The 27,720-nt window shown below is 50.0% G+C and overlaps 2 protein-coding genes across 12 annotated transcripts in view; both read left to right on the top strand.

The window, feature by feature from the left end:
• Positions 1–1,689, top strand: part of CRYZ (crystallin zeta) — a 57,028-nt gene extending 55,339 nt beyond the window's left edge. For 9 of the 10 annotated variants that reach the window (XM_064719205.1, XM_064719210.1, XM_064719214.1 and 6 more), the window contains exon 9: positions 40–919. In XM_064719205.1, the coding sequence (XP_064575275.1) occupies positions 40–201 (162 nt within the window). In that variant the 3' untranslated portion in view covers positions 202–919. Of the gene's footprint in view, positions 1–39 lie in introns of all 10 variants that reach the window. The other variant, XM_064719213.1, reaches the window with a different exon arrangement.
• A 1,336-nt stretch (positions 1,690–3,025) lies between these two features.
• On the top strand, positions 3,026–25,950 carry ERICH3 (glutamate rich 3). 2 transcript variants are annotated; one of them, XM_064719912.1, is made up of 15 exons: positions 3,026–3,114; positions 5,487–5,580; positions 6,189–6,314; positions 7,255–7,326; positions 9,047–9,166; positions 10,857–10,931; positions 12,822–13,037; positions 13,678–13,852; positions 14,612–14,807; positions 16,886–17,265; positions 19,164–19,379; positions 20,224–20,691; positions 20,967–21,113; positions 21,883–24,416; positions 24,811–25,950. In XM_064719912.1, exons 1-15 carry the CDS (start codon positions 3,095–3,097, stop codon positions 24,874–24,876), a joined length of 4,905 nt encoding a protein of 1,634 aa, XP_064575982.1. In that variant the 5' UTR covers positions 3,026–3,094; the 3' UTR covers positions 24,877–25,950. The 2 variants fall into 2 exon arrangements, with proteins under 2 accessions (XP_064575982.1, XP_064575980.1); XM_064719910.1 differs by having other exon boundaries at positions 21,880–24,416.
• Positions 25,951–27,720: the final 1,770 nt, after the last annotated feature.

Here is a 27,720-nt window from a genome sequence, read left to right as displayed (position 1 = left end):
CAAAGACCTTGTCATAAACACTATGTTTGTTGCATGCAGGAGGAAAGGCGTGAATGTGCCACAGCAGTCCTTGATGGCATAGAAGCTGGCTGGCTGAAACCAGTTGTGGGCTTGGAATATCCCCTGGAGAAAGTGGCCAAGGCTCATGAAGACATTATTTGTAGCAGTGGTGCCCGAGGGAAGATGGTGCTCCTTCTATAAAGGAGCACCCTTTTCCATTTATTTTGTAGTTGTTCTAACTGCACCTTTTCTTACAGGGTTCACTGAATGTATGTTATAAACATACCTTTGATCATGTTTGACAGTAGCAGAAAATGCTCACTTAGATGAATTAGTTAACATTTTCTTTTTGTAATAAGCAGAGTTGCATTTACTGTAATGTAATTTTGGTAGCTTTTTTGATTGATGTGGCAATAATAAATTTTCTCTGCTGGCGTACTTTGTGCTGCAGGGAATGGTAGGGTTTGGTATCATGAAACATGTGAAGGCCACTGTAGGTAACAGAATGAAGATGCTTTTGACAGATGCACAAAAGTAAATAACTCACTATGTGTGTTAATTAGAACTGTAAATTCTTTTAGCCACAAAATGTGTACTCAAATTTTGTACTCAAATTTTGTCATGTAATTTACTTGAAATTAAAGCTTTTACTGACAAAATAGTTTACTTTCCAGCTCAAAAGATGGGCAGAATCTCTCAAACGTGAACTGTTTGGAGCCGAGGCAGTTGTACTTGTCTGTGCCTCTGAGGCTGAGGTGACAGCATCCTGGCCCATCCAGAGGGACTGTCACTCTGGAGCTGCATGCTGGGATTTGCCTCTTTGGAAATGACGATCATGACCAAAGCAGCTCATTTCTGGATGGTGAATAATGGCTGATTGTGAAGATTTCAGTTCTTCCTATGAAGTCTCCTGGATCCCTGGCTGCCCTGAGAGCGGAGGGGAGAGTGGAGGCTGCATGGCTTTGTGGCAGGAGAGTTCCTGTGAAATTCCTGAAATTCCAGCCACTGAAGTGGGCAGGGCACAGCCTCAGCACCAGGGCTCGTGTGCAGGTGTCTGTGTGGGGTCACTTTGCCATGACACCGGGCTCGTTTCATTGTGTCTTCTTCTCATAAACCTTCAGTCCAGTGCACAACAGGTGCTGTTGCCAGGAAGATGGGGTAATGTTTGTAGAGTTAATAATTTGCATTTCGTGTTTCAGTGAGTGGTTTCAGAAAGCTGCTTGCGGAGGGAAGGACCAGGCCAGCTCAGCTGTGGGAATGTCTGCCAAGGTGCAGTGGGCTCCTTCCTCCCTCTGGGCTGCTGCAGGGCACTGAAGATGGTTTCCTTGTTCCTAGCACTTCCCACAGGAGTAGGGAGCTGTGTTTTTTATGTGAAGATTTAAGTGATTCACCTGGTGTAAGTGGTGTGTAGCCAGTATCTGTGCTGATTATCCAGGTGAAAGGTGCTGACTGTTCCTGCTGTCTCAAGCAGAATGTGGCCTGAGCAGTGGTGTCCATTGGGAACGTGCTATTCCTCTTGACAGCTGTTAGAGAAAGTAAAACATCTCTTAATATCAAAGTACTAAGCAGAGATTAAAAGTAATGGTTAATGACATAGATTGTGGAGATGATGTGCATAAAAAGTATATACCTTTCTTCTATATTCTGTATTCAAATAATATTTTTAATTCAGTCTTAATTTAGTAGGAGTCCATGACATGAATGAGAGGCTCCTTACAGTGGCTCCTTTCTTGCTTAGTGCTGCCACTGCATCATGGATGATGTTTAGAGGAGAAATTCAGAGCAAGTCTCTGGTCTGTCCTCATCGTTGTTGTCCCAAGGGCCGTGGTTGTAGTGGAGTTTGTCACCAGAAGGTGTCAGAGCGGTTCTGTGTTAGCACATTATCCCAGGGTGACCTGGCAGAACAGCCCAGCAGGACTGGGCCCGACTTGTTGGCAATGTCATAAAATGCTTATTCTTCTGTCATTTTCCAATGTATTGTATAAATTGAAGGATTTTTTGTTAAATTTTGGAAGAAGTACTGTGGATAGAACTAATGAGGTATATCTGATTTGTGCAAGCCACCAATCTAGGAAATGCCATCCTGGAGAGTCCTTGGTTTCGCTCTCTTTTTGGGACATGCTGCTGCTTGGCAGTGCAGAAAAGGGTGAGGAAGAGAGTGGGGGCCACAGACCATTGAATTTGGCGGAATAATTATCTCCATTTGTTGAGAATCTTCTCCTGATTTGACTGGATGGGATTTTGGAGGCAGTGGTTCCCCATTGCAGCCTGCTTGCATGGGTGCCATGGGTGATTGGAAGGGCTGAACAGGCTCTTGTGGCATCTGCAGGAGAGGTTTGGGGTTCAAAGTGAGGAGTTGTGTGCAATGCAAGCTCTGGAAGCTGCTGTTCTATGTGTTTCTAAAACACAAGAGTGGAATTGTTCAGAAAAGCAGCTGCTCTTGGTTAATCTCATTGCGCCCCAACTAAAGAAGCTGCTGGGGAGGGTCCAGCAGAGGGTCGCAGAGATGATGACCGCGTTGCATCTGGAGCATCTCTAACGCTGAGAGACTGCCCGAGGTGGGCGTGCTTAGTGCGGAAAAGAGACAGCTGAGAGAGGATCTCACCAATCCATACAAATATGTCCATGGGGCATCACAGAATGGTGCCGGGCTCTGTTCAGTGGTGCCCAGCGACACGATGAGGAGCAATGGCCATGACCTAAAGCACAAGAAGTTCTGCCTCAGTGTGAAGGAGAGCTCTCCATGGAGGGTGGCAGAGCTCTGAAAGAGCTGCCTGGGGAGGGTGTGGGGACATTCCAAACCCACTTGTACGCGTTCCAGTGTCACCTGTCCCCGGTGACCCTGCCTTGGCAGGGGATTGGACTCGGCCTCTCCAGAGGTCCCTTCCAAGCCCAGCAATTCCGGGGTTCTGTGATTCTGGGGCTGCGGGCGGAGCACCGGCCCTCTCGCGTTTCTCCCTCCCCCTTGTGCGTCTCTGCCTCCCTTTCTCCCGTTCCCTCCCTCCGTCCCTCCCTCCGTCTCCTGGCGACGCCCGGGACGCGCCGGTGCCGGAGCAGCGCTGTCCCCGCTGTCCCCGCTGTCCCCGCCGCTGCCATGAGCGCCCCGCAGCCGCGGTGAGTGGGGCCGGGGCCCTTTGGGCCCTGCGGGCAGGTGCCGGCTCGGGGCCGCCTCCCTGCAGCCCGCTGGGGCAGAGAGCGGGGCTGGGGGTGCCTGGAGAGCCCGGGGCTCCGCCCGGGGCTCCGCTCGGTAAGGCCTCCTCTGCGCAGGGGCAGGGAGCCGTGGGGAAGGGGCTGCTGCCTGCAGGTGAGGCCCTGGTTACCTGCCTTCGGACCCGCAGGGGTTGAGTTCAGAGGATCCGGACTGCCCCCAGCTGATGTCACAGACAAACAGCGAGGAACAGAGAACCTCTGCAGGGCTCTGTGACAGAATTTGGCACATCCTGGTGTAGTGGGCGATGATCTGAGTAAGCAGGCAGCGGTAGAACTTGCTCCTGGGCCGCACAAGAGATCAGGAGCAGAACACTCCTTTGGCTCCCAATTCCGTGTGTGGTTGTGAGGCTTAAATCTTCCTCGGGGGGGTGGATGGCACACGGGTGCCAGGGAGAGCACAGGCACCATGGTGCCCTGTGACTCTGCCAATTAATAACTGAAGCCTTGGTGCTCTCTTACATCATTTATTTGGTGATCTCTAATTTAATTGCACTGTGAAATATTAACTGTGAAGGGTTGCTTTACAAAACACATAGGATGCCTGCTGTGGCTTTGTCTTGATATCCTTCCAAATGAGTGAGAGCGGTCTTAAAATTTACCGTGGTACTCAGCTCTGGCTCTGAGTGTAGGGCTTTGGGTAAGCTGCCAGCTGAGAACAAACATACTGTCAATAAATGATAGTGTCAATGATCATAGCATCATAGAACTCTAAATAACTGAAATATAAAATTACTGACCTAAGAGTGACATGTTGTCACTGTTTGCCAGAGAAGCAAACATGACACTCATCTTGGGAAGAGCTTTAGACATACTCCAGGAATCTACAGATCAGTCAGTTTAGGTTCTGTGCCAGGAAAATTGTCTGCTATCCTAATAAAACCCCAGCATTTTTAGAGAGAAGAATGAACAGGATAAATGGACAGAGATAAAGGAGTCCCAGGAATACTCAGAAAAGGGATGTGATTACTGTGACACACAGGCTGTATAGAGCTGTCTGAGGCTGGTGCTTTCCCTTTGCTGTGTTTTTTCCTAACATGGATTTTGTCAGTTCTGCACTTCTGCCTGTTGCAGAGGTTTTAAAGGTGACTTTTGTGTGTGGTTCTTTAATACTGGAACCTTGAACAAGACAGCTCAGACAAGAGCTTCTCTTATCCTTGTGTTGATACCAGGGCAGGCTAAACGGGAGCAGTGGTTGATTTGCTGGAGTGTTCCTGAAATATAAAATTACCCCCAGGCACTGGTCCATGCCAGCATTTATGGCTGCAGGAGGTTCCAGGGCTGAAATTGTGGCACAGCCAGACCCCGATGGGCCTGCTTGCATTCTTTACAATGATTTAATGGATGTTGGTTCAGGCCCAACACAATTCCTTATTTCCTCTCATACCCTTTTGAACTCTGAATTTAATTCAATATATTTGAAGGCCAGCCTGTTCATAATTTAAATGAGAAAATACATGTTCTGAGACTTTGGTGAAACAGAAATTGCCACATCACTGTGTTCAGATGGGAGCTGCATTTTAACTAGCTATGTGGTCCAGGATGTCTTAGGTGGAGGGAGGTAAATTAAAAGGAGTTGGATTGAGTTTCTCCTCTGCCTCAACATGCAGTTGCCAGGTGATACCATAAATTAATACTTAGCAAAATTGGTAGAATCTGGTGGTTTCAAATGCAAACTCTGGATTAAAAAGGTAACATAGAACAGTTGCTATAAATACCAGTATTTAACAAACAGGCATAAAAGGGTAACCTACATTGTTTGTTTAAAGTTTAATTTATTGTTGGCAGCTACCTTTGAGGTTATTGTGAAACCCTATGTAAAATTCCTGTAAATCCATGATCTCTTTACTTCAAAGCATTTCTCCTTTCTTTCCTTGAATATGCTTTTGTGTGTGGCAGATCAGCCTAGCAATAGACATATAACTGAGTTATCCAGCTGAAAGGGATGTAACAGAGGCACAGCGCATCTAAATCTACAGCAAAGAAAACAAGAGAGTTCAGTCTCTTGTGTAACTTGAGCCCAGAGAGCCCAGAGATCAGGCTGAACATATTATGTGACATGTACCTGAGTGTGCAAACTGTACAAATGTGAAAGGATTTTGACTATTACCAACTGCATCCTAGTGTCACTGACTTCTCTATTTGTCCTATTTTCCAGACCGGGAAGTAATATATGTTGTGCATTTTGTGTAGTAAACTGTTGGGTAGCTCTGTTTAACGTAGACTGTAGTTATTTGTCAGTCAAGGAGATTATAAACATCTTCATTTTTTTATTGCAGTATTCTTGAAACCTATAACAGTCTTACAGACAAACACCTGGTTGGATATTTCAGCAATGCCAGGATAAGACGACATCTTCAGAAATCAGGACTGGTGAGACTGAAAACTTTTCCTCAATTCTACATTCAATTCAAAATGTTTTTATGCTTCCCCCCCACCCCATATTCCCTTTTGCTCATTTGAGTTTCCCTCTGCAAAGTGTTTCAGTTTGCAGATATACAGAATCACATTGGTTCACTCATGGTTTTTACACTGTGAAATGTAAGCATCTTTGACTTGTTTAAATAGCTTCAGTGTTATTTTTCAGAAGTGTTTAATGGAAAACTGAAGGATTTGGTAAAGGTGAATAAGCGGAATATTTTGTTAAAAAACCTGGTGCCCTCCTGGGTGTGACTCGTGTGCACAGACAGGTGCAGTAGGGCAGCAAGTGTTTGATCCTTGCCACCCCTTGGGCAGTGGCCTGTGGAGGGTAAGGCTGAGCCCTGGGCTATCAGAAATGTGGCTGCTGCTCCTTCCATGGGGCTGGTGGAGCTCACGGGGTCAGAGATAACACAGTGCTGGAAGGTGAGCTCCACACCATGGCAGGGGCAGAGCAGAAGCAAACCAGAGGGAGGAAGCGGTCTTCTGGGAAATTGTATTGTTTCAAAATGTACTTTATTTCATCTTCTCCTTTTCAGTAGCATTCTGTTTGTGTCTGGCAGATCTCCAGGAGCGGCAGAATCATACCGGAGAAGGAATACCGCCTCAATGCCATAAGGAGGGACCACCAGAGACACGTCCAGGGCTGCTTGGCTGATGCCATATATCATAAAGTCCTTGACATTGAGGTGTGCCCTTACTGAGGACGTGTGAGCCTGTTGCAATCTTGTTGTTGTATTTCTAAAGTCCCATACTGTCACAACCATATTTCTAAAGTCTCGTAGCTTCTCGGTGATACTTCCTGGGGGCAGTTCTTCACAGCTCTGACTTCTTCTCCTGCTTGTTGCTCCTTCTTTGTCAGGGCTCCTTGTCAGCTCAGCTTGACTGGCCAAGCCCAGCCCTTTTATCCCAGTTACCTTCACTAGCTACAGCTGCAGCCCATCAAAAACAACCAGGGCTTATCAGGGCAAGGCCCATATACAAATATTCAATATACAATACATATTTTACTAAGACTCCTACTATATGAGCCTTCTTGGGTGTTTCCCTACTGACAGCCAGGGGCTGCTGACGTGTACTGGGCTGTTTTCCATGTGTGCCCTCGTGCTCCCCTGGAAGGCTCTTTCCTGCTGGGAAAAAGGACAGACTTTGTGCTTGAGGCTCCCCACATGAAACCTCCACGGGCCTCTCATTGTCAAACCATGCTATTGTGAGAGCAGGCACTGCCCTGCCTTCCTTATTGCTTTTTGACAGCTCTCAGATTATGAGATGATATTCACAGGGCTAGTTTGCTTAACAAAATTCTGATAAAAACAAACCAGTTTGAACATATTTATGTATATGCTGTCTTAGTACAAAATCTGGGCACATTCCTATGGGATATCAGGAATGGAGCTGGTTCCTACAACTTTACCAACTGTACCAGTGCTCAGTTGTTCCCTTGGCTGCGTGAATACATGCAGGTGAAATGCAAATAGATTCAATACACAGTAGTTTTATTAGAGGGCTCAATGAGAGTAGTGGCCAGGGAGAAGGCATGGGACAAGCAGGACAGAAGCAAGAGGTCTTGCACACACTGACATCTCATGATGGCCAGTAATGGGATTTCTCTTCCTCTTATATTGATAGCATCATCATCAGCTGGGGATTAACAGGAGACTTGACTGTTCTGCAAGGAAAGAGACGATGGAGTCAGCCAAGGTAAGGCTTCAGCAGTTTTGCTGTGTTGGGTGGTAACCGTGGGCCTGACCAGTGGTTCATTGAGACAAGTGCTCTGCCTCTGATGTGGAAGAGTCCAAGAAACAGGCAAGCAGAGCATGATCCCGCCCCAGTTACATCTCAGCTTCCATTTATGCATTTAATTCCTTCTGAATCTAGTTATTCTTCTACTTCTGCTGTGCTCTTGTTTGGGTGATTTAATAATGAATTGCATGAAATGGTATCTCCTTGCATTTCTGCATAGTAATAAATGTATCTGCTGTCTGATATGTCTGTTCGATGCTCCATTGTTCTCGGTATGACAAAAGTTATTAAATGCTCTCTTTTTCCAAGGCATCTGTGGTTTTACATACGTTCTTCACATTCCTTCTCAGTTTTCCAAGCTGAAGGTCCTCAGTCTGAATTTTTCTTACGTGAACCACTCCAGGCTTCTCATTACCGTTGCTATTTTTTTACCCTTTCTCGTTCTACTATTTCTGTTTTGAAATGGGGAACCATACCAGAATGAATAATTCAAGATATGTTCTCCTCCCAGTAATTCTAGACCTCTCTGCGTTTGACTGCTGATGAGCACTGAGCTCATGTGTTTGGTTGTTTGCCTCTCCACAGAATTTGGGCAGAACTGGCATGTGAGAAATCAAAGAGTTTTAGGAGTCTTTATTTAGCTGTCATGTAGGTTGAACTTGATTCTCTAGTTATGGTCATGGAAATCCCATAGAAGTCATTGGTTATTCTCCCCATGCAATCACCTGAATTCATATGGGAAAAGTCATCCTCATTTTGGCAGAAACATGCTCAGAATTTTATTTCTGTATTAGGAACCTGAGTGCTTTGAGAAGAGTGCCTTGAGAAGGTGGCTGCTTCATTGAGCAGCTGGTAAACAATGTCAGGTGTGTTAAACTGTAAATAATACATCTATAAGCAAATCATGGGGTAAAGAGAGGAGGAGATTTTCCTGAAAGACACTGATAACTATGGAAATTGCAAAGGTGTCATTTGCTGATGGAACTCCTGTGGTAGGGAGTCACCCCATGGAAGCAGTGATTCAGGCACCCTGTCAAGGGATCCTGGGCTTGAATAATTTTGGAATGTAAACCAGAACTGCTTCCTTCAGAAAGACACATGCAGACACCTGATCTGTGTGTGCTGTGCTGCCATGCTGGGGTGCAGGAGCCTGGCTGGAGACAGTGGTGTAATTTAATTCTCGCCTCATCTGTTCAGTGAATTCATCTGAGTCGCTCATCTGAAAGGAAAGGAGAAAGGCAGATGGCTGAGCAAGGGAGGGTGAGAGACAGAGCTGTCTGTTTCCAGTGGGGCAGCCATCCCAGCACTGGGCTGGTGAGATGAGGAGGTGGGGAGAGGCTGCAGTCACCGCAGGAAAGTGGCAGGTGCGCTCAAGTTTAAAAAAGAAAGAGACCTTCAAACAAACCAAGAATTGTGAGATACACAGAAACAGACATGAATTGATTCTAGTGGGTCAGCAGCTGGAGAGAGCTGCAGGAAAATGAATCAGAGGTGGGGACAAGTCTTTTTGCTTGTCCCTCACACTCTCCCATGCTTTTCTTTCTTTCCTTAACCAGCTGTTCCATCGGGCCCAGGCCAGCTGATCGTCACCGCTGTCCAGTGACAGACAGATGTAATGAGACAGACATCACTGGTTTTGGATGCAGTGCCTCAGAGACATAAATTCCCTTTCTTTCAGATCGAGCGCTTGATGGGACAAGTGTCCCCCATGTACGCCCCCCACCCGCCCGTCGCCCCCAGGAACCACCACGCGCTCTGTCCCTTGGTGTCCGGAGAGCGGACCGGGCGCTCGCTGCGGGTGAGTCCACCAGCTCTCCATGGGCTGCCATGGGGCACAGACAGCTGAGTGTGCCCAGGGACCCAGCACAGGGCACTCACTGCCTGGGGCATTCTGCCATGGGGCACAGACAGCTCCAGGTGTGCCCAGGGACCCAGCACAGGGCACTCACTGCCTGGGGCATTCTGCCATGGGGCACAGACAGCTCCAGGTGTGCCCAGGGACCCCAGCACAGGGCACTCACTGCCTGGGGCACTCTGCCATTGCAGCACAGACAGCTCCAGGTGTGCCCAGGGACCCCAGCACAGGGCACTCACTGCCTGGGGCACTCTGCCATGGGGCACAGACAGCTGAGTGTGCCCAGGGACCCCAGCACAGGGCACTCACTGCCTGGGGCACTCTGCCATGGGGCACAGACAGCTGAGTGTGCCCAGGGACCCCAGCACAGGGCACTCACTGCCTGGGGCATTCTGGATAGGGCAGCACAGACAGCTCCAGGTGTGCCCAGGGACCCCAGCACAGGGCACTCACTGCCTGGGGCATTCTGGATAGGGCAGCACAGAGTTGTGAGTGTGCCCAGGGACCCCAGCACAGGGCATTCACTGCCTGGGGCACTCTGCCATGGGGCACAGACAGCTGACAGTGCCCAGGGACCCCAGCACAGGGCATTCACTGCCTGGGGCATTCTGCATTAGGGCAGCACAGACAGCTGAGTGTGCCCAGGGACCCCAGCACAGGGCATTCACTGCCTGGGGCACTCTGCCATGGGGCACAGACAGCTGAGTGTGCCCACGGACCCCAGCACAGGGCATTCACTGCCTGGGGCACTCTGCCATTGCAGCACAGACAGCTGAGTGTGCCCAGGGACCCCAGCACAGGGCATTCACTGCCTGGGGCATTCTGCCATTGCAGCACAGACAGCTGAGTGTGCCCAGGGACCCCAGCACAACGCCTGGGACATTCTGGATAGGGCAGCACAGACAACTCCAGGTGTGCCCAGGGACCTCAGCACAAAGCATTCACTGCCTGGGGCACTCTGCATTAGGGCAGCACAGACAGCTCCAGGTGTGCCCACGGACCCCAGCACTGGGGCATTCTGCATTAGGGCCACATCCTTCATCACTGGACGCTCATTTCCTGTTTGCTGGGTTGGGTTAAGGATCTCTGAGCTAGGTTGCAGAATGCACACAGAACCTAGAAAAACTCCTTCATGAACCTTTTGTTTGATTCTGCTTTTTTTTTGGTTCATGAAACCTCTAGGAGGCTATCAGTTGTAGTGCAATGGACACAGTCAGAACCTAGAAAAAACCCCAGAAACCTTTGCTGTCTGATAAATCTGCTTTCCCTTTTATCTGCCTCATGACCTCAGGCAGGCCAGTATCAGTGTGTTGAGCATTGTCAGTGGACACAGGGGCTGCAAACAAGCATGTTGTAAAGCCCTGAAAAAGGTGGGAGTCTTTTAGAAAACAGAGTTGAGGGAATGAAATCAGACTGGAGCTCATTTCAGAAGGCTGTGTCTAGGAGCTCTTTGTGAACAGCAAAGAAGGAGTGTTAATATAATGAAAATATACTTGAAATATAATAGTACTAAAGCCTGAAGTCAAAGGTCAAATATCTAGGTCAGTTTCAACTGGTTCTCTATATCAATAATGATAATTGATGCAGATTGAAGAGAAACTTTTGAGCCCTGAATGACCTTTTTTTCATACAGAGGGGACCCAGACTTAGATTTGATTATGGTGATGGACGTTATTATTTCCGAGCCAAGGAGCCTCCCGTCTCTAAGGTGGTGAGTGAACCTCAGTTAAACAGTGCTGTTGGATGTTAACATTTTAACTTGGTATTCTGAAGGGTATACAAGGAAAACATGAAATAAAACAGTCAGAAAAATCTGTGAAATTGAACAAAAACGGTACGTTTTTGTTGTGCATTCTCCCTGGGTCCGTGTGCTGAAGTCCATAGCACACTGCTACAGTTTCTGTGAGTTCATTGTGTTTGCTACAAGACTGCATAGTGAGGAGATAGTAGCAAACCTTGTATTTATGGCCAAGAGTTGTTTTGAATGGTCATTTAGGGGTGCCTAAAGGGGTCTGGCTCTTTGGAGGCAGACTAGAAAATGTCATGTCCTGTAGGTACCTGTAATCACTCACCACTTCTAGATATCTTCATCAGTGCTATTATTTTTCTTTGTGATGCTGCTCTGCACTGGGAGTTATACACTGAGATTTTGTCATTGTTTTCTTTCTCCTTTTGTAGAGTTCCTTGTGACCAAATACAGCTCCAGGAAATATACAGGAAATATACCCCCCTTCTTGGTGGGGCTGCAGCAGGGTCTGCACCAAAGGCTTCCAAACAGAAGTGTCATGCACTGGAACATTATCAGCAATTTGCCTGTGGGGTGAGGCTGTACTTCATTCTGAAAATAAACTGTCCCACTTTAGGGACAGTTTTGTAATATTGTTTAAGTACTGTGATTCCCAGAACTGTACACAACAAGGAACATCCCTTTCAAATGGCATCAACTTTTATTTAAACTGTCCTTTTTCACTTCCCCTCAATTTTCAAGACACTGTCTTACTGGTCTAATGCCCAGTTCTTGATCACAGTGAGGAAAAATGTGGTGACTTACCTTTTATAGTATAAAATCTTTCTGCATATAAAATTTTCTCCCTCTATGTAGATTTTCTCTTATGTAGAGAGAGAGAGAGGCAGCACCTGGTTGGATCCAGAAACTTTGGAATATTTTCAATTGCAAGTCCTACAAGTTTTCATCATCACCTACAAAGTAGCAAAGTAGCAAAAAATTCCTTCTTTTTGATGATTCCTTCTACTAAATCACACTAGTGAGCTTAGAGAATGAGAGTCAAACATGGTCTTGATGTATTTGCAGTTACTTTCAAGTGATATTTGGACTTGTCTTCTGTTCTAGAAAAACATAATGTAATTGGTTTTGTGATATGCATTCCATGGGGTGAGAGGGCTTTGGAGTGGGACTGTGATCTGCTACCACTGGTGTAAAGAGCTCCCTTCTGATCTGTGCTTGCTGTGCATCAGCATGGTCATGATTCTTCAAGAATCTGCTGGTTGGTCCTGTTTATGTCTTCTCAAATTATAGGTGATTTAATGGTTTCTTAGATGTAAGTTAAATCAGATGTAAGTTCTGAGAACATGATGCAGAACTCAGAGCTACAGCATGCAGCGTTTACAGAACTTGTTCTCTATAATGTCTTACTCTTATGGGCTGTGGTCCATTTCATTCTGCAGAGGACTAAACCCCTATTCAGATGAGCAAGCAGCATTTGGAAGCACATCCTGTATAACTGAGGCCAAGTGATGTTTCTGTTGGATGACTGGCTGCTCTGGGGCTGTGCTTTCCAGCTGCAAGGGAGCAGCAGTGCTGCAGGGCTGTGCAGGGTTCTGTCTCAGATGGGATCTCGGTGTGCAGTGCTGTCCGTATCTCTGAAGGTGACATTTTCAAGCAATATGGATGTTGCCTTGCAGATTAAAAGAAAGTGGTTTAGCACAGGAATATTTTCATGAGCAGAATTCCAGGCCCAGGTCAGAGCTGTGTCAGAAGGGTGCCTGTTGCTCGGTGTACCGAGCAGACAGACCGTGGCCGGTCCGTATGCTCGGGGTTTTGCAGAAGCGGTGTCACGCCACTGAGATGTTTTTCCAGAGGCAGAGCAGCGAGCTCAAGTTCAGGAACCCCATGGATTACATGTCCGGTGCGTCACCGTACCGGCCCAGCAAGCGCCGCCGCCGCCGCGCGGCCCCGGTGCCGCCGCCGCGCCCGCACGTCGGGGACCGCTGCATCCCCGGCATCCGGCGCGGGCTGCCCGTCGAGAGATGGTTCCACTCCACCACGGGCTTCAATGAGCAGTTCTTGATCAATGTGAGTAGTCTCTGTCTGCACACAGGTGTGTGACATTCCTCACTGGTGTGTTTGCCTGATGCTGAAAGATGTGCTTACCTAGTTTGCATAAAGAAAATGTATAACTATTAAAATATATTTTAGTTATTAAATAGTTATTTAATAAATAATTGCTATGCATGTCCCTGTAAACTAAAACATTTGGTGTTTTTCATCACCATGGGGAGAAAAAAGGGGCTGAACAACAACGTAGATTAACAGTTCTTCAAAGCTTGCCACTTCAGTCAGTCTGATCCTGTCTCTGGCACTAGAATCTCAGGGATTTGTGAAATGCCTTGAGTCTATGAACACTGCATCAGTTACACTGTCTGCAGCCAGTTTTAACTCCTGTAAATAAAGTTGTAGGAACCCTGGACTGGGTGGGATGATATGGGTCATTAAACCTGGTCCTTGAAATTTGGGGCTATTCAGTGCATTGGGTTTTCAGTTGGAAATGTGTCCCACACCCTCTGCATGTTACAAACACTTCCCCATTTAATCAGCTCGCCTCTTGTTATAAAAGCCTGGAAGTCTCAAGCGTGGGCTGCACAGATGTGAGCTTTGTTTTTGCCCCTTGTTGGAGCTGGGAGCTGAAGGCATTTCTGTGCATTTTCTGCTGCAGAATACCAATGGGTTCCCCAAGTCCCCATTATGCAGCAATGCCCTGGTCACCATGATCTACCTAGGAAAGAGTAAGCACGTGTCGCTCCGTGATCACAAGGATGAAATCAAAGTCTATCAGCAATACTGTGGAACAGAAAACATTTGTGTCTATAAAGGCGACCTGTTGGAAGGAGGTAAGGATGGAGCCAGGGAGTTCATACTGATTGTGGCAACATCGCTTTTTCTGCTAAAACTTTGCCCTGACATCAGAGTGATTACAGCTCAGCTTGGTCAAGATATATGCATCCAGGGATGTTTATACCATCTGCCTCCACATTAGACCTGGATCTACTGTCCCGTGATTGAAAGTGAGGTTACAATTACTTTTGCAATGATGGTAGAAGAACTTAGAGAATTGATTTAACAGAATACTTGTGGCTTATGCTAATTATCTCTAGAGATATATGGTTAATAGAGCAGCTGTAGTAATAAACTGTCCTTAAAGGGGGGTTATCTGAGTTGCTAATACGAGTCAGTGAATGTTGCTTCTTATTCCAGAAGGAAAAGTACATAGTGAGAGCCCAGTTCCCATCTCTTTTTGGGAAGTATGAGTGCAATTTCATCACAGCAGTAAAAGATGAATTGTGTTCTGGAAAAGTGGACACAGGAAATGGCTGGGAGGCTCTGGTCGTTGTCCTGCTGTAGCAGTGAGTGGCCAGGCTGACAGTGTGACACTTGTCCCAGCTCAGGATTCTGGGGCTGGCAAGAGCCAGGGCTGTGTGTGTGGAGGGGTCGAGTTTAACCAACTGTTGGACAGGCCTGAGAACCCCAGTGCCTGTCCACAGAGGGTGATGTGGTGATGCTGTGGCGATGCAGTTAAGATAGAGCAGTTGCTACAGGCTGACAGTGAAGCACCATGTTCTTCTTTGAACCCTTTATTTCTGTAATTGCAGACACCTTCCAGTTCATCTCTAAGAGGTACCTCGGTTACCCGTTCAGCCTCACCTTTTTCCTGAACGGGCTCCAAGTTGACAGGCTGAGCTCTTGCTGTGAGTACAGAGGCTTTCAGACCAAGAGGCCTTGCCGGCTGCAGCGCAGAAACACCTACTTCAGGGTGCTCCACGTGGCAGGAGCCCCTCCTTGCTACAGGTATGGAGAAAGCGCGCGTTGCTCACAAGGGCTCCAACTTGTTTCTCTTCTTCCATCTCCCTGGGTCCATCCACGCAGCTCTGTGGAGCCTGCTCTGTTTCTCAGTGCCCCGTGGAAGGGGCAGGGTGGGGGTACCTGTCAGGGCTCCCATCCAGGGCACCAGCTCAGCCGGTTCCCGTGTGTGTGCCCACAGAGGGGACACTGCTTGGGGCAGGGTGAGAGCATCTGTCAGGGCTCCCATCCAGGCTCAGCCAGCCGGTTCCGTGTGTGTGCCACAGAGGGACACTGCTGGGCAGGGTGGGACTGTCAGGGCTCCATCCAGGGCCCAGCGCAGCGGTTCCGTGCTGTGTGCACACATGCTGAGGTGGAGCACTGCTTGGGCGCAGGGTGCCGGGGACTGTCAGGGCACTCCATCCAGGGCACCAGCGCAGCCGGTTCCTGTGCTGTGTGCCCACATGCTTGTGCTGGAGCACGGGGCAGTGCCTCCGGGGTGGGCTCCGTGTGCCACCCGTGTGGCTGTGGCACAGTGGCAGTGGAATAAACACCAAGCGTGCTGCTCAGTTAGCTGTGGTGTCCAGAGGCTTTTTTTGTGATAATTGATTTTTAACCAGCTCTGCCTCTGAAGTGAGATTCTGTTATAATAGTCCTAGCTTCAGAATAAGGCAGCATTGAATATTTGTTATTGTTCAGAAACCAAATCTGTGCAGAAAGGTCTTGGGCAAATGTCAGTGCTGTGACCAACAGCTGTGATTCTGCCAAGGGGCTTTAATTTTCATAAAATCTTCCTTTTCTGTAATTGTTGATTCTGGCCATACATAAACTTACGGACATGTGGATAATTTAAAATCTTCTGTATTATTTTAATAAATAATTTTTAAAAGAGCAGCTAGCAGCTGGAACAAGAGACTCTTCACAGAGGTGTACTCTGTTCCTTCAGGCAAGGACTGAATTCTAGGAAAAAAATGCTAGTTTATTGTACCATAGTTTTTGCTCCAGTCTGACAATTCAGAATGCCTGTAGTGGCTATAGATTTTAGGAAATGCCCCAATCTCAGATTTTTGTGATTTCTATAAAGATGTGAAGTGAATTTTCAGAATTTAATATAGTATCCAAAAACTGGATTAATTAATTCCTAAGTTACTCTCCCTTTCTGTCCCCCTTTCCCTCTTACACTTAGTGATATCTCTCTTTTCCTGCCTCTTATCAATCCAGCTGACCTTATCTGATAACTAAAAATCATCTCCATTAACCCGATTTTCCCCATAAATGACAACTGTTTTCACGCCCCTTCAGGCCAAGTGCACTTGGGTTTGTTTTCTGCTGTATGACATACATGGAATGCCCACTCTGGTTCGCAGTAAAGTCCCAGCTGATTCTCCCTGGTGGGTCGAGGCTTTGGCTCACAGCGAGGTGATGCTGCAGTGATTTCTGTAGCACGCTGCAAGCCTTGCTCTGAGAGCTTTCTGCTGGCCAGGGTCTGCAGTTCTGTGGAGCTCCTGACTGTGAGAGAGAGAGGGGGAGCATATCACTCCATTTTATACAAGGGGGCAGTCTCAACAACTCATTCAAAATGCTTTGTTTTCCATCTCTTTGGGTTTCTTTGAAGTAGGTAAACAGAACAGAAGCAGAAAATTGCTAACTTTCAACCTTCTTCTTCCTGCACAGTTCTTAGACCCAGCAGATAAGTACAGAACCCCCAGTCTTACCCACAAACCCTCAGTTATCACACTGCTGGGAGTTACAGCAGGATCTGGATCCAGAACACGTCTGCCTGCCTTTCTCAGTGGTCCTGTCTTCACAGCCAATGCTCGGTGCAGCTTCAAATGAATGGGCACCTGTAATAATTTTGGCTCTGTTTGTGTGTCAGTTGTTGCCTCAGTGCTTCAGGGAAGAGCTGCATCTGTGCTGGGGGAGCTCTCGGGGATTTCGGGGCGCTTCTCCTGCGAGCCGTTGTGGCGGGCAGAGGCAGATGGGCATTGCTGTCCCTGCTAATGACAATCTGAACTCGCTGTGTCTGCTGCCCTCTCTTGTTCAAAGGAAGAAAAATGTGACACTTCCCAATCTGCGTTATTTTATAGGTGCTTTCTTGCGATGGGTCTGGACAAAAAGCTGTACCCTCCCAAGAAGAAGCTGAAGTTCTACTCGAGGGCGCACATGTGCTCCTGCTCTCCTTACTGCGCGCACAGCCAGCCCTGTGACAGCAACGTGCTGCCCAAATCCATTGAAGACTCGGTGTCACTCACCATAGCCAGCCAAGAGGACAGCGTGGACACTATCGACGAAACACTCGACTCTGAACAGGAGTGCTGCGAGGAAGAAGAAGAAGAAGAAGAAGGAGAAGAAATAGAAGGAGAAATAGGAGAAGTAGAAGAAGAAGCACAAACAGAAGACCGATCTTTTGTGGAGACCGAAGGCACCGCTCAGGAAACCACCACTCAGGAAACCACCAGTGAAAGTGGTATAGTATTCCCAAACATGAGCAGGGGATGAGAAATGGGAGGGGATGGTTCTGGAGAAGGTCTGGGATTGTGGACCACCAGCTCTGACTGAGGCATGAGAAATGCGGTGATGTCTGTATCTGGGCCACAGAATTGGAGGGGCTCCTTTCAGCCATGCAACAGGATGAGGTGGTTTGCAAGAGCCAAGAAAGAGAGTAAGGAAGGGTGGTGAGGCAATGACACAGGATCCCCAGAGCAGCTGTGCCTGCCCCATCCATGGACGCATTCAAGTCCAAGTCAGACGGGGCTTGGAGCAGTCTGGGATAGTGGAAGGTGTACTCAGCTATGGGAGAGGCATCAAGCTCAGTCTCTGCCTTTACTTCCTCCTTATCATAATCTTCTTTGGAGGCAATCGCATTCACAGAGAGATTTTAATTCCTACTTCCTATTCCTATTTTTGCTTTCACAGTTCTGCAGTATTGCTACTCATCTGACAGTCGTTAGTCCCTCCGGATGTGTGTTTGGGATTAATGAAGCCTTTTTCCTTCAGGAGGAACTGCCCTCCTGACAGAGACCTCACTGCCAACACTGCAATTGGAATCTCAATTGATTTTTAATACAGAAAAATAAATCTCCTTATTCCCTTAGTTCTCATTGTCGTGGTAATTGTTTGTTTGCTTGACTGGTTCTGCATCAGGAACTCTTCATTTCTGTCCTTGGTGTTCTGTCACTTCCGTGTGTTAAAAGCCCTGATGGAAGGAAGGGAGGGCAGCAATAAAACCTGCAAAGTGAGGAATGGTGTGGCAGCAGTGCAGCTGGTGTGGCAGCCGTGCAGCTGGCCTGCATGGTGCAGTGTGTTGCAGCAGTGCAGCTGGTGTGGCAGCAGTGCAGCTGGTGTGGCAGCCGTGCAGCTGGCCTGCGTGGTGCAGTGTGTTGCAGCAGTGCAGCTGGTGTGGCAGCAGTGCAGCTGCCCTCCGTGGTGCAGTGTGTTCCCTGTGTGCGCAGGGAGCCCGCGGCTGCAGGACAGCTCTGGATTTTGGGTGGGAATCCCTGCCATCCCCGTGCTGTGCCTGGGATGTGCAGAGCACAGCTCTGGGGGCAAGGAGAGCTTCTCTACTGCATCTGCACGAAGGGGTTTCACCTCCAGAGCCAAGCAGAGTGCTGTGGAGGGCCGGCAGCTGCACTCGAGGGTCCGTGTGGATCTATCCGATGTCTATCAGATGATTACTCTGTGGTCTATCAGATGTCAGGCTAGTGCCTGCCTGAGTTCCAGAATGTGGGTATAAGAGTGGTGATTCTGTGCAGGCTTTGTTTGTACTGGGTTTTCCCCCGGGTCCTGGAGGAGCACGTTAGAGCACTGTGATAACACAGTGCCTCTGCAGTGCCCTTTGGCTGGAGTTCATTAAATTCATTGAGCTTATAAGACACTTCTCTGCTATTTAGCCATGTCAATATACATTTATTGTACTTTGCGGTATAATATATTACCTTTCTCCAGCTTTCTCAATTGCTTTTAATTTTTTTTCATCACATCCAGTTTTTCTCCTGTTATAAGAGATTCTTACATTTAATTTCTGAGTTTTCCCAGCTCTAAATTTTCACTTTCCATGGCTGGTAACTTTGTTTATTTTTGATTTAATGTATTACTCATACCTTTAGTTTTGCTACATTTTTGCTACTCTATGAAATACACAATGCTTTTTTATGATAATATGCTCTCACAATTCCTATCTGTGGTCTTAGATTCTCTCATGGCTTTAAAAAGACTGTGCAAATTCAAGGGCAAAAGGAGATGAATGATGTTAATTAATATCAACTCAGAACGTTAACACTGGCTCAGTGTTTCTATCTGCTTAAAGAGAACTTTTTTAATTGTGAATTCTGTTTCCTGTCTCACAGTACAATTCTTCTATTTTAGAATATGATGAAGATTTTGAAGATGTGGAAGTTAATGAAGAGGGACAGATTGGTGATCAAATGAATGGAATGTCAAAGTCATCCTCAAATGATAAAAACCGTAATATAGACTATGGAAAGGAGAGTGAAACCTCATCTCAGAAGGCACTGCAGGCCTCTGACAGTGAGAAAGATAAAAGATATTCTGATGACAGGGACTGTGAAGATGATCTACCAGGTTAGTTTTGGTCATAACAAGGCTTGGAGAAGCTGACCTGATGCATGTTTTACAGTTTGCACGTGTCCAGTATGTATGTTGATCTGCATATGCCCTTCCTACTGGAATCTGTTTTCTCTGCCATTAATGGTGGCACTGAAGTGCAGTGCACTTCTGCATAGATTATAGCTCTGACACTTTTATTTTCTTGCTCTGACTAGATTTTTCGGTCTTGAGTTAGACCAATCTCTTCTTGAACCCTGTAGATTGTGGACAGCAGCAAGGCTGTGCAGCAGTCAGCTCTGCTGTTCAGCTCACTGTCCGATGAAGAATTAAAGCCTTTTTCCCCCTCAAATTTTCCATTTATGAATTTAATATGATGGTGCCTGTATGTTTCTCTAGAGGAGACAGTGAACTTCATCTCCAGTTCAGCCTGAAGGGTTTACACACGGTTTTAGAAATCTTTCTAATATTCAAGGAGTGAACAGAAGGGTGCTGAGGGATTGTTGCTGTGGTTGAAGTCTTTTATCTAATGAAGCTGAAGAGTCTGTATTAAACCCTGTCTGAGCCATATTTAAAGGTGCATTTGGTGGTGTATTTCTATGTTATTGATAGAACTACTCTATAAATCTTTGATTTATTTCTATTATCAGAAAAAAAACCCCTCCATGTTAAATGGCTTTAATTTTAATACTTCATATATCTGGGCAATGTTCTTCTATTTACACTTACTGGAATTTTGTCACAATATCCTCAGATGGTATAATTCAGAGAATGCTATTGGATGGGATTGTGTCCCTTTGTGAGTGCCCAGTGAATGCAGAGGTTAAGTGACAAATACTAAATTAAAATTTGCTGTTTTCAGAGAGGAGGCCTGCAGACTCTCTCTCATCCATGAGCACTCAGTGCAGCACTGAGACTGACTCGCAAGCTGAAATGAAGGCAGACCATGGGAATTGCAAAGAGGACTGCAATATCAAAAGTACATCTGATAGTGCAGCACATGCACACTGTGGAAATGAGAATGGGGAGAAGAAACTGCTCAGAGTGGAGGAAAATCAAGAGAATTCTGCACTGAAACAGAAAGGAATAGATGAAGCAGACAAGACAAAACCAGAAGATCTAACAGCAAGGGAAGACACTAGAATTTTTCATGAAAACATAAGGGCAATGCAGCATCAAAATCCTGAGGTTAACGGGGAATTCAAACAGACTGGGTCAGGAGAAAGTAACATGAATGAGGAGGAGGAACGTCCTCCAGTGCCTTGGGAAAGCAGGGTATTGAGCAAGGAGGATGGCAACGAAGAGCCTCCTTGGCATGAGGAAGGAGGGGGTGAGTCCAGTCCCTCTGCACAGCTCTGCATGCCTGTGCTGCTCTGTTTGCCTTGCACTCATCCTTGCTGCAGCACAGGGAGCTGCTGCAGCTGCTGTGGGCTCAATATCCACTCACAACATTAACACTGGCTCAGTCTGCTAGTGCTTAAAGTGAAAGGATTTGGCCAAAAATGAATTTTAAACCATTTTAAAGCTGAGATGGCTGAATGGTTTCTACTCCCTTTTTGCTCTTTAATCGTTTCTCTTTCTTGCTTCCTGTTTTCTTTGTAATAGTTTTTGAAGACTGCAAACCAGTCCAGGAGGAAACAGCAAAAGCAACTGGAAATGATCATCCTGTGAATTCTGACCCTGAGCCTGGTGATTTGTGTGCCAATGAGGAAGAAAAGAATGCAGCAAATACAGAGCATAGTGCCAGTGGAGGTAAGATTGGCTGTCAGTCAGACACAAGGATTACCTGAAGTCTTGTAATGGAAGTGTTTGCCCTTTTCCTTTCCTTTGGCTATCAAAGTTTCCTTGTACTTTTTTTCTTACCTAACTTGTAAAAATCAGGTGATGACTAGGTGGCATCTGTAGTCATGTATAATTAATGCATTTTTGGCCGTTAAATGGTTCTAGAAGAAGAATGCAGGCCATGAAACAACTGTGAGTCAGAAAATGGCTGTGGAAAGCAGGAATGTAGTGAGGTACCATGTGCTTCCTGGTAGTGTGCTGCCTCCTTGGGAAATGCCTTGGTTCCCAGGGGCAGGAATTAACCCTGTATTATTCCCTGGTGTAATTACAGAGTCCACAGGAAGCTGAATGTTCTTTGTCCTTTCTGTGCATATTTCACATGAGCAATCTGTCAGCTATTTCTGAGTTTCTGCGTGTCACTGTCAAGCTTACAGGTGTTGCACACACACATGAGCTCCCTGCAGGTAGGGAGGGAGGCAGAGCAGGCAGGACAAGCATGACTGGCCTTGCATCAACACTTTTAGTTAAATTCTTTATGCCAGATGCCAGAACAGCAGTACCAAATCATGGTCAGAGTGCAGGGATGTGATGAGCAGCAGCACAGCAAGTTCTCTTTGGGTGCCCAGGCTGCTGTCCCTCATGGCTGGGCAGAAATGGCACCTTTAGCACTAACCCTGTGAAGCACGTGGCACTGGCAGGCTGCTGAGCAAACCAATGTCTGATTATCTCCCAACAGCAGCAGATGGAAGGCTCCTGGCAGAAGGGAGGAGAAGCCTGGATGTGCAGGAGGCAGCAGCACGAGCCGGGGAGGCGACAGGGCCGGGACAAGCCCCGGAGCAGGATGGGGCTGCTGGGGGAGATGCTGGCAGCGGAGAGGCCGCAGGAAAAGCTGCAGGGGCAGGGGATGCACTGCCCCAGGCAGGCACGGGGGCTGCGCTGGGGGAATCCGCGCCTGAGGAGGGCACCGTGGCACAGGAACGGCCCCCAGGAAAGGGAACAGGGCCGGCAGTGGAGCTGGGCACAGAGGGGTCGCCTGGGGAGCAGCAGGTGCTGGCAGAGGGCATGGACAGAGAGGTGGTGGCACTGGGCAAGGCAGCAGCTGGCACAGAGGGGTCGCCTGGGGAGCAGCAGGTGCTGGCAGAGGGCATGGACAGAGAGGTGGCACTGGGCAAGGCAGCAGCTGGCACAGAGGGGTCGCCTGGGGAGCAGCAGGTGCTGGCGGAGGGCATGGACAGAGAGGTGGTGGCACTGGGCAAGGCAGTGGAGCTGGGCACAGAGGGGTCGCCTGGGGAGCAGCAGGTGCTGGCAGAGGGCATGGACAGAGAGGTGGTGGCACTGGGCAAGGCAGTGGAGCTGGGCACAGAGGGGTCAGCTGGGGAGCAGGAGGTGCTGGCAGAGGGCATGGACAGAGAGGTGGCACTGGGAAACGCAGTGGAGCTGGGCACAGAGGGGTCGCCTGGGGAGCAGCAGGTGCTGGCGGAGGGCATGGACAGAGAGGTGGCACTGGGCAAGGCAGCAGCTGGCACAGAGGGGTCGCCTGGGGAGCAGCAGGTGCTGGCGGAGGGCATGGACAGAGAGGTGGTGGCACTGGGCAAGGCCGCAGCTGGCACAGAGGGGCCAGCTGGGGCGCTGCCAGGGGGGGAGGCACACAGAGCCGTGCCCCAGGGGCAGGAGGGGGCTGGGGGCACCGCTGAGGAGGAGGCTGCAGACGAAGGCCGCAAAGGAGCAGGAGGGCCCCCAGCAGAGGAGGAGGTGGGCGAGCCAGTGTCCGAGGCAGGGGAGCCCCTGGGGCAGGGAGGGTCTGCAGGGAAGGACACGACGGTGGCGGCTGTGTCAGAGGGAGAGGACGCTGGGGAGGATGCTGATGTGGCAGCTACACATGGGAATGCCAGAGCTGTGGGCCCTGAAGGAGAAAAGGCTGTTGAAGAAGACTTTTCTGAAGGGGAGGAGGCTTTGGGGAAGCCTGGGGCTCTCTGGGAAGCACCAGGGGATATGGAAGCAGGAGAGGCAATGTCTGGAGGGGAAGGGTTTGTTAAGCCAAGTCAGTTTTCCCAGCTGAAAGTGTCAGAGGAAGAGTGGATGGAGATGGGGAAAGCTGTCCCAGGAGCTGCAGCAGCACTTGAGAGTGCTCAGGCTCTCCAGAGAGTGGAGGACACGAGAGAAGAGTCTGTGGAGGCTGACAAGGGTCCTGCACTGGAAGTGGCTCCTGGGTTAGGAGCACTGGGGGGTGCTCGGGGGGATCCTGTCACTGAGGGGTCATCACAGGTGGAGGAGACACTGGCAGTGCAGGAGGAGGAGGGCGCAGCAGAAGCACTTTGGAGTGGAAACCCATCTGAGGGCAGCGAAGCAGAGACAGAGAGAGCAGTGGAAGGAAACCCCGAAGGAGAGGCGGTGGGAGGGTCTGCAGGGGCGGCCGGAGCGGGCTCGGAGGATGAAGAGGAGGCCACAGATGGAGCAGCAGGTTCAGAGGAGCCGGCAGCGGGGACAGAGGGGTGGCTGAGGTGTGGGCAAGCGGGAGGGCAGGGGAGGTGTCCCGGGGAGGGAGCGGCGGCGGGGCCGTGCGGGAGCCGGGCCGGGGAGCCGGGGCTGGTGGCCATCGCAGTGCTGGGCGGGCAGGCCGGGCCCGCAGCGCTGCCCGGGGCTGGCGGGCTGGGCACTGGGGCCGTGGCACAGGCCGGGGTGACGGGAGCGGCGCCGGGGGCACAGAGCGGGGCAGGGGCACAGCCGGTGTCGGCGGCGGGCGGGGAGCCGGGGGGCGCCGGGGAAGGGCCGGCCGGGGCACCCGCGGCTGCTGGGCCCGAGGGGAAGCGGGAGGCGGCAGCAGGGGGCGAGGCGCGGGCCGCGGGGCCGGCCGGAGCACGGCGGCCGGAGCCGGGCACGGAGCCGCTCGGGCACGCAGGGGGGCTCGGAGCGGGGGCGCTGGGGGAGCAGGCCGCTGCAGAGACCGCCCCGAGCAGCCCCGGGCACGGGGGAGTGGCAGCGAGGGCGAGAGGAGCGGGAGGCGAGGGGCTGTGCCCGGGCACCCCGCCACAGCCGGCAGCCACAGGGACAGCGCGGGGCAGGCACGGGCGGCAGGAGCCGGGCATGGAGCGGGATGCAGGGCAAGCCGGGGACGAGCAGCCGAGTGCCCCTGAGAACACCAGAGAGGGCGAGGTGGCCGCTGTGTCGGCCAGTGCCGGGCCCGCGGAGCAGAGGAAGGACGGCCCCGTCGGAGGGAGCCCGAGTGTCCCGGCAGCCGCTGACGGGGGCGACAGGAGCTGCAGTTCCCGTCAGGTGAGTCCTGCCTGGGGCAGCCACTGCCCCCGGCAGTGCCCAGGCTGATTCCTGGGGATGCACCACCTCGTCCCATTCCTTGTCCGTTCCTCAAATGCCTGCTGACGGTAGCTGGATCAGGGGGTGATAAGTCCTTTTGAGTGGCGGCTTCTGCGTTGTTTCCTATTCCCCAAATCGCGTGCAAATAAATCCCTTTGCTGTGGCACTAATTCTCACAGCCCTCCGCCCTCCCTCCCCTCCGGGAGCGTGTCACAGTTGTGGTGGCATCGGGTGAGCCCTGGGAGCATTCGGCTTCCCTGTGACTCCGGCCTCTCCTTGTAGGAGATGTCACAGCAGTACCTCAGCAGCTCCGAGTTCAGCACGTTTTCTGTGATGTTTGGTTGTTGTTTTGTAGGATAGTGCAAACCCAGACCCACTCATCATGTCGTCAGAAGAGGATGGGGAAGAAACCCTGCTCTGAGCTTTTCCTGCAGCCCCTCGGTGTTGTGTCCTGCCACATGCTCGCAGCTGGCCGCGGGTTTGTGCCGGCTGGGATGTCGCTCCTCTCTCTCTTCACCCTGTGAGTAGCGCAGCCACCTGTCACGTTTCACTGGAGCAGCTCCTCAGCGTGCAGCAGACAACTGGAACAAGCTTGTGTCTGCCAGCCCGGGAAGCAGCACGCCTTTGGAAGGATGAGGACAGTAATCACAAGGATTGTTCCACAGCTGTCTGCCTTGTTTTTCTTGAAAACCAGAGAAATACTGGGCTGACTGAACTTCCCCTCCTCCCCTAGGCGCCGCTTGCTCCTGCAGGCAGGCCGGGCTGTTATCCTGGGATCTTGCCCACCCATCCCAGGGCAGGGGAGCCCTCCTGCTTGCACAGTGCCCCCGTGCCAGGAGCGTGTGGGGGGCTTCCCTCCCCTTGGGCATCCAGGCTTGCTGCTGGCCACACTCCAGGGCATTCTCAGCACGTGGAAATGTTGAAATTTGTTAAATCAGAACAATTGCAACAGGTATTTGTAAATGCATAAAGCTTGACCTTCTGCTTTTGCTGGAGTCACTGAGGAGGAGTCAGTGGAGCCTCAGCTGAGGCTGCCAGGAGGGTGGTGAGTTCAGAGTTGTCTCAGCCTGGCTGCCCTTCTCTGCTGCCCAAGGCTCTTCTCAGCTCTGCTGCAGGGGCCCCAGGACCCTTTTGGGCCAGGCAAAACCCCTTCGGGGCTGGGTGTGCAGCAGCCTGTAGGCACTCCAAGCCTGGTGGGTGCAGCAGACTCAGCCCCACAGAGTGGGGACTGTAGCTGCCTTTACAAGGAGGGAAAAGACGCTGAAATGAGCAGGATTTTGAGCAGATTGGTGCCGTGAGTCACTTCAGATCAATGTACGTGGAACTGGAAACTCAAACGTGATCAAGTGGTTGCTGTGTGTTTGCTCCTAGAGACATTCCTGTACTAGAGCTGGTTGCGTGTGTGTTTAGTCTGCACGTTTCAGAGGGTTGTGTTTTCTCTGTCCATACCCATGCCTATGTGTTCACTCAGGCCTATTAAATACCTGTACCAGTCTGTGCAGCTCCTTCAGTTTGTGCCAGGGGTTTAACTGTAGGAATAAGCCCTGCCAGTGCAGCAGGGCCTGAGCTTCAGTGTCTGCCTCTGGTTGCCAGTGGGCTGACTGATGTTGGGGTGAGTGTTTGTGCCACTAAAGCTGCCTTGTGCAGGTACCCTCTAAAGCTCACGCCCAGGGCTGCAGGTGTGGCCACACCTGGGTGTTCGGACCCAGGGGCGGCAATTCCCGGGGACAGGTGAGCAGAGACAGAGAGGGATGCAGGGATTTGCCTTGGCAGGGATTCCCTGGGAGCCCCTCTGGGGCTGCAGGAGAACCAGGGCATCAGAGAAGGCCTTGATGAACGGAGCAGTGTGACTGTAAGGAACTGGAATACTGACAGATCATTATTTAACAGTCTTGAAATATTTATAAGTGACACTTATGTGTATGGTTGTAACAGCTGGGGGAAAGAATCCTGTGGTTAGGAACATATATGTGGACTTCCAAAATGTTAGTGTCCCTGTCACTTGAGCAGGCAGAAGTTTGGTAATAAGCAAACCCATGGAAATGGATAATTGTATAGGTTTGGAAAAGCTTCCCATAGTGCTTTCTGCTTTCCTATATTGTGCTAATTAGTAATTAACTTCAAAATGAAAAGTAGGTTGCACTTAGGGAAAAACAAGATGTGCAGCAAAAAGAAAAAAAGACTAATTATTAAAGTGAGCATATGTGAGCAAAGCAAACTATCCAACAGTGTTGCCACTGGCAAAACTCATTCTTGGCTCATCAGGAAGGCTTTTTTAACTCCCTGAAGTGTCAGGTATTTTCAGTTGCCTGTCATTGGCTTCTGATGGTTGTGCCTCAGATGTGCCTCAAACAGCTGGAACCTGGTGACATTCCACAGCTGAAGAGATGCATTGAATCAGTTCAAAACCATGCCAGCTGTGCACTGTGGACAAAAGATGGGAAAAGTCGAAAGTCTAGCTCCTGGAATGGGCACCAAGCCCTGGCATTAACTCACAGACACCACCAAGGATGCTGAGGGTGCACAGCATGGGCAGCTCATCCATCTGTCTGCAAGGTGGGTTTCCTGCCTGGGAATTGCTGCGTGGCTTTGGGGCTCAGCTGTACAAACCAGACAGGACCAACTCCTCTGCCTGCCCATTGGGGCTGAGCCTCTGAGGCAGCCCCTCTGTGCTGTGCCAGCCATGCAGTCCTGGCTGTGCTGTGCTGTGCTGTCCTGGCTGTGCTGTCCTGTGCTGTCCTGGCTGTGCTGTGCTGTGCTGTCCTGGCTGTGCTGTCCTGTGCTGGCTGTGCTGTGCTGTCCTGTGCTGTCCTGGCTGTGCTGTCCTGTGCTGTCCTGGCTGTTCTGTGCTGTCCTGGCTGTGCTGTCCTGGCTGTTCTGTGCTGTCCTGGCTGTGCTGTGCTGGCTGTGCTGTCCTGTCTGTCCTGGCTGTCCTGTGCTGGCTGTGCTGGCTGTCCTGGCTGTCCTGTGCTGTGCTGGCTGTGCTGTGCTGTGCTGTCCTGGCTGTGCTGTGCTGTCCTGTGCTGTGCTGTGCTGTCCTGGCTGTTCTGTGCTGTGCTGGCTGTCCTGTGCTGTCCTGTGCTGTCCTGTGCTGTGCTGTGCTGTCCTGGCTGTGCTGTGCTGTCCTGGCTGTGCTGTCCTGGCTGTTCTGTGCTGTCCTGTCCTGTCCTGTCCTGGCTGTGCTGTCCTGGCTGTGCTGTGCTGTGCTGTCCTGGCTGTGCTGTGCTGTCCTGGCTGTGCTGTCCTGGCTGTCCTGTGCTGTCCT

The sequence above is a fragment of the Zonotrichia leucophrys genome, chromosome 8, assembly GCF_028769735.1.
Source record: "Zonotrichia leucophrys gambelii isolate GWCS_2022_RI chromosome 8, RI_Zleu_2.0, whole genome shotgun sequence".
NCBI lineage: Eukaryota > Metazoa > Chordata > Aves > Passeriformes > Passerellidae > Zonotrichia > Zonotrichia leucophrys.
Note: the sequence above shows the minus strand (reverse complement) of the source record. Positions and strands in the feature narration are given on the sequence as shown.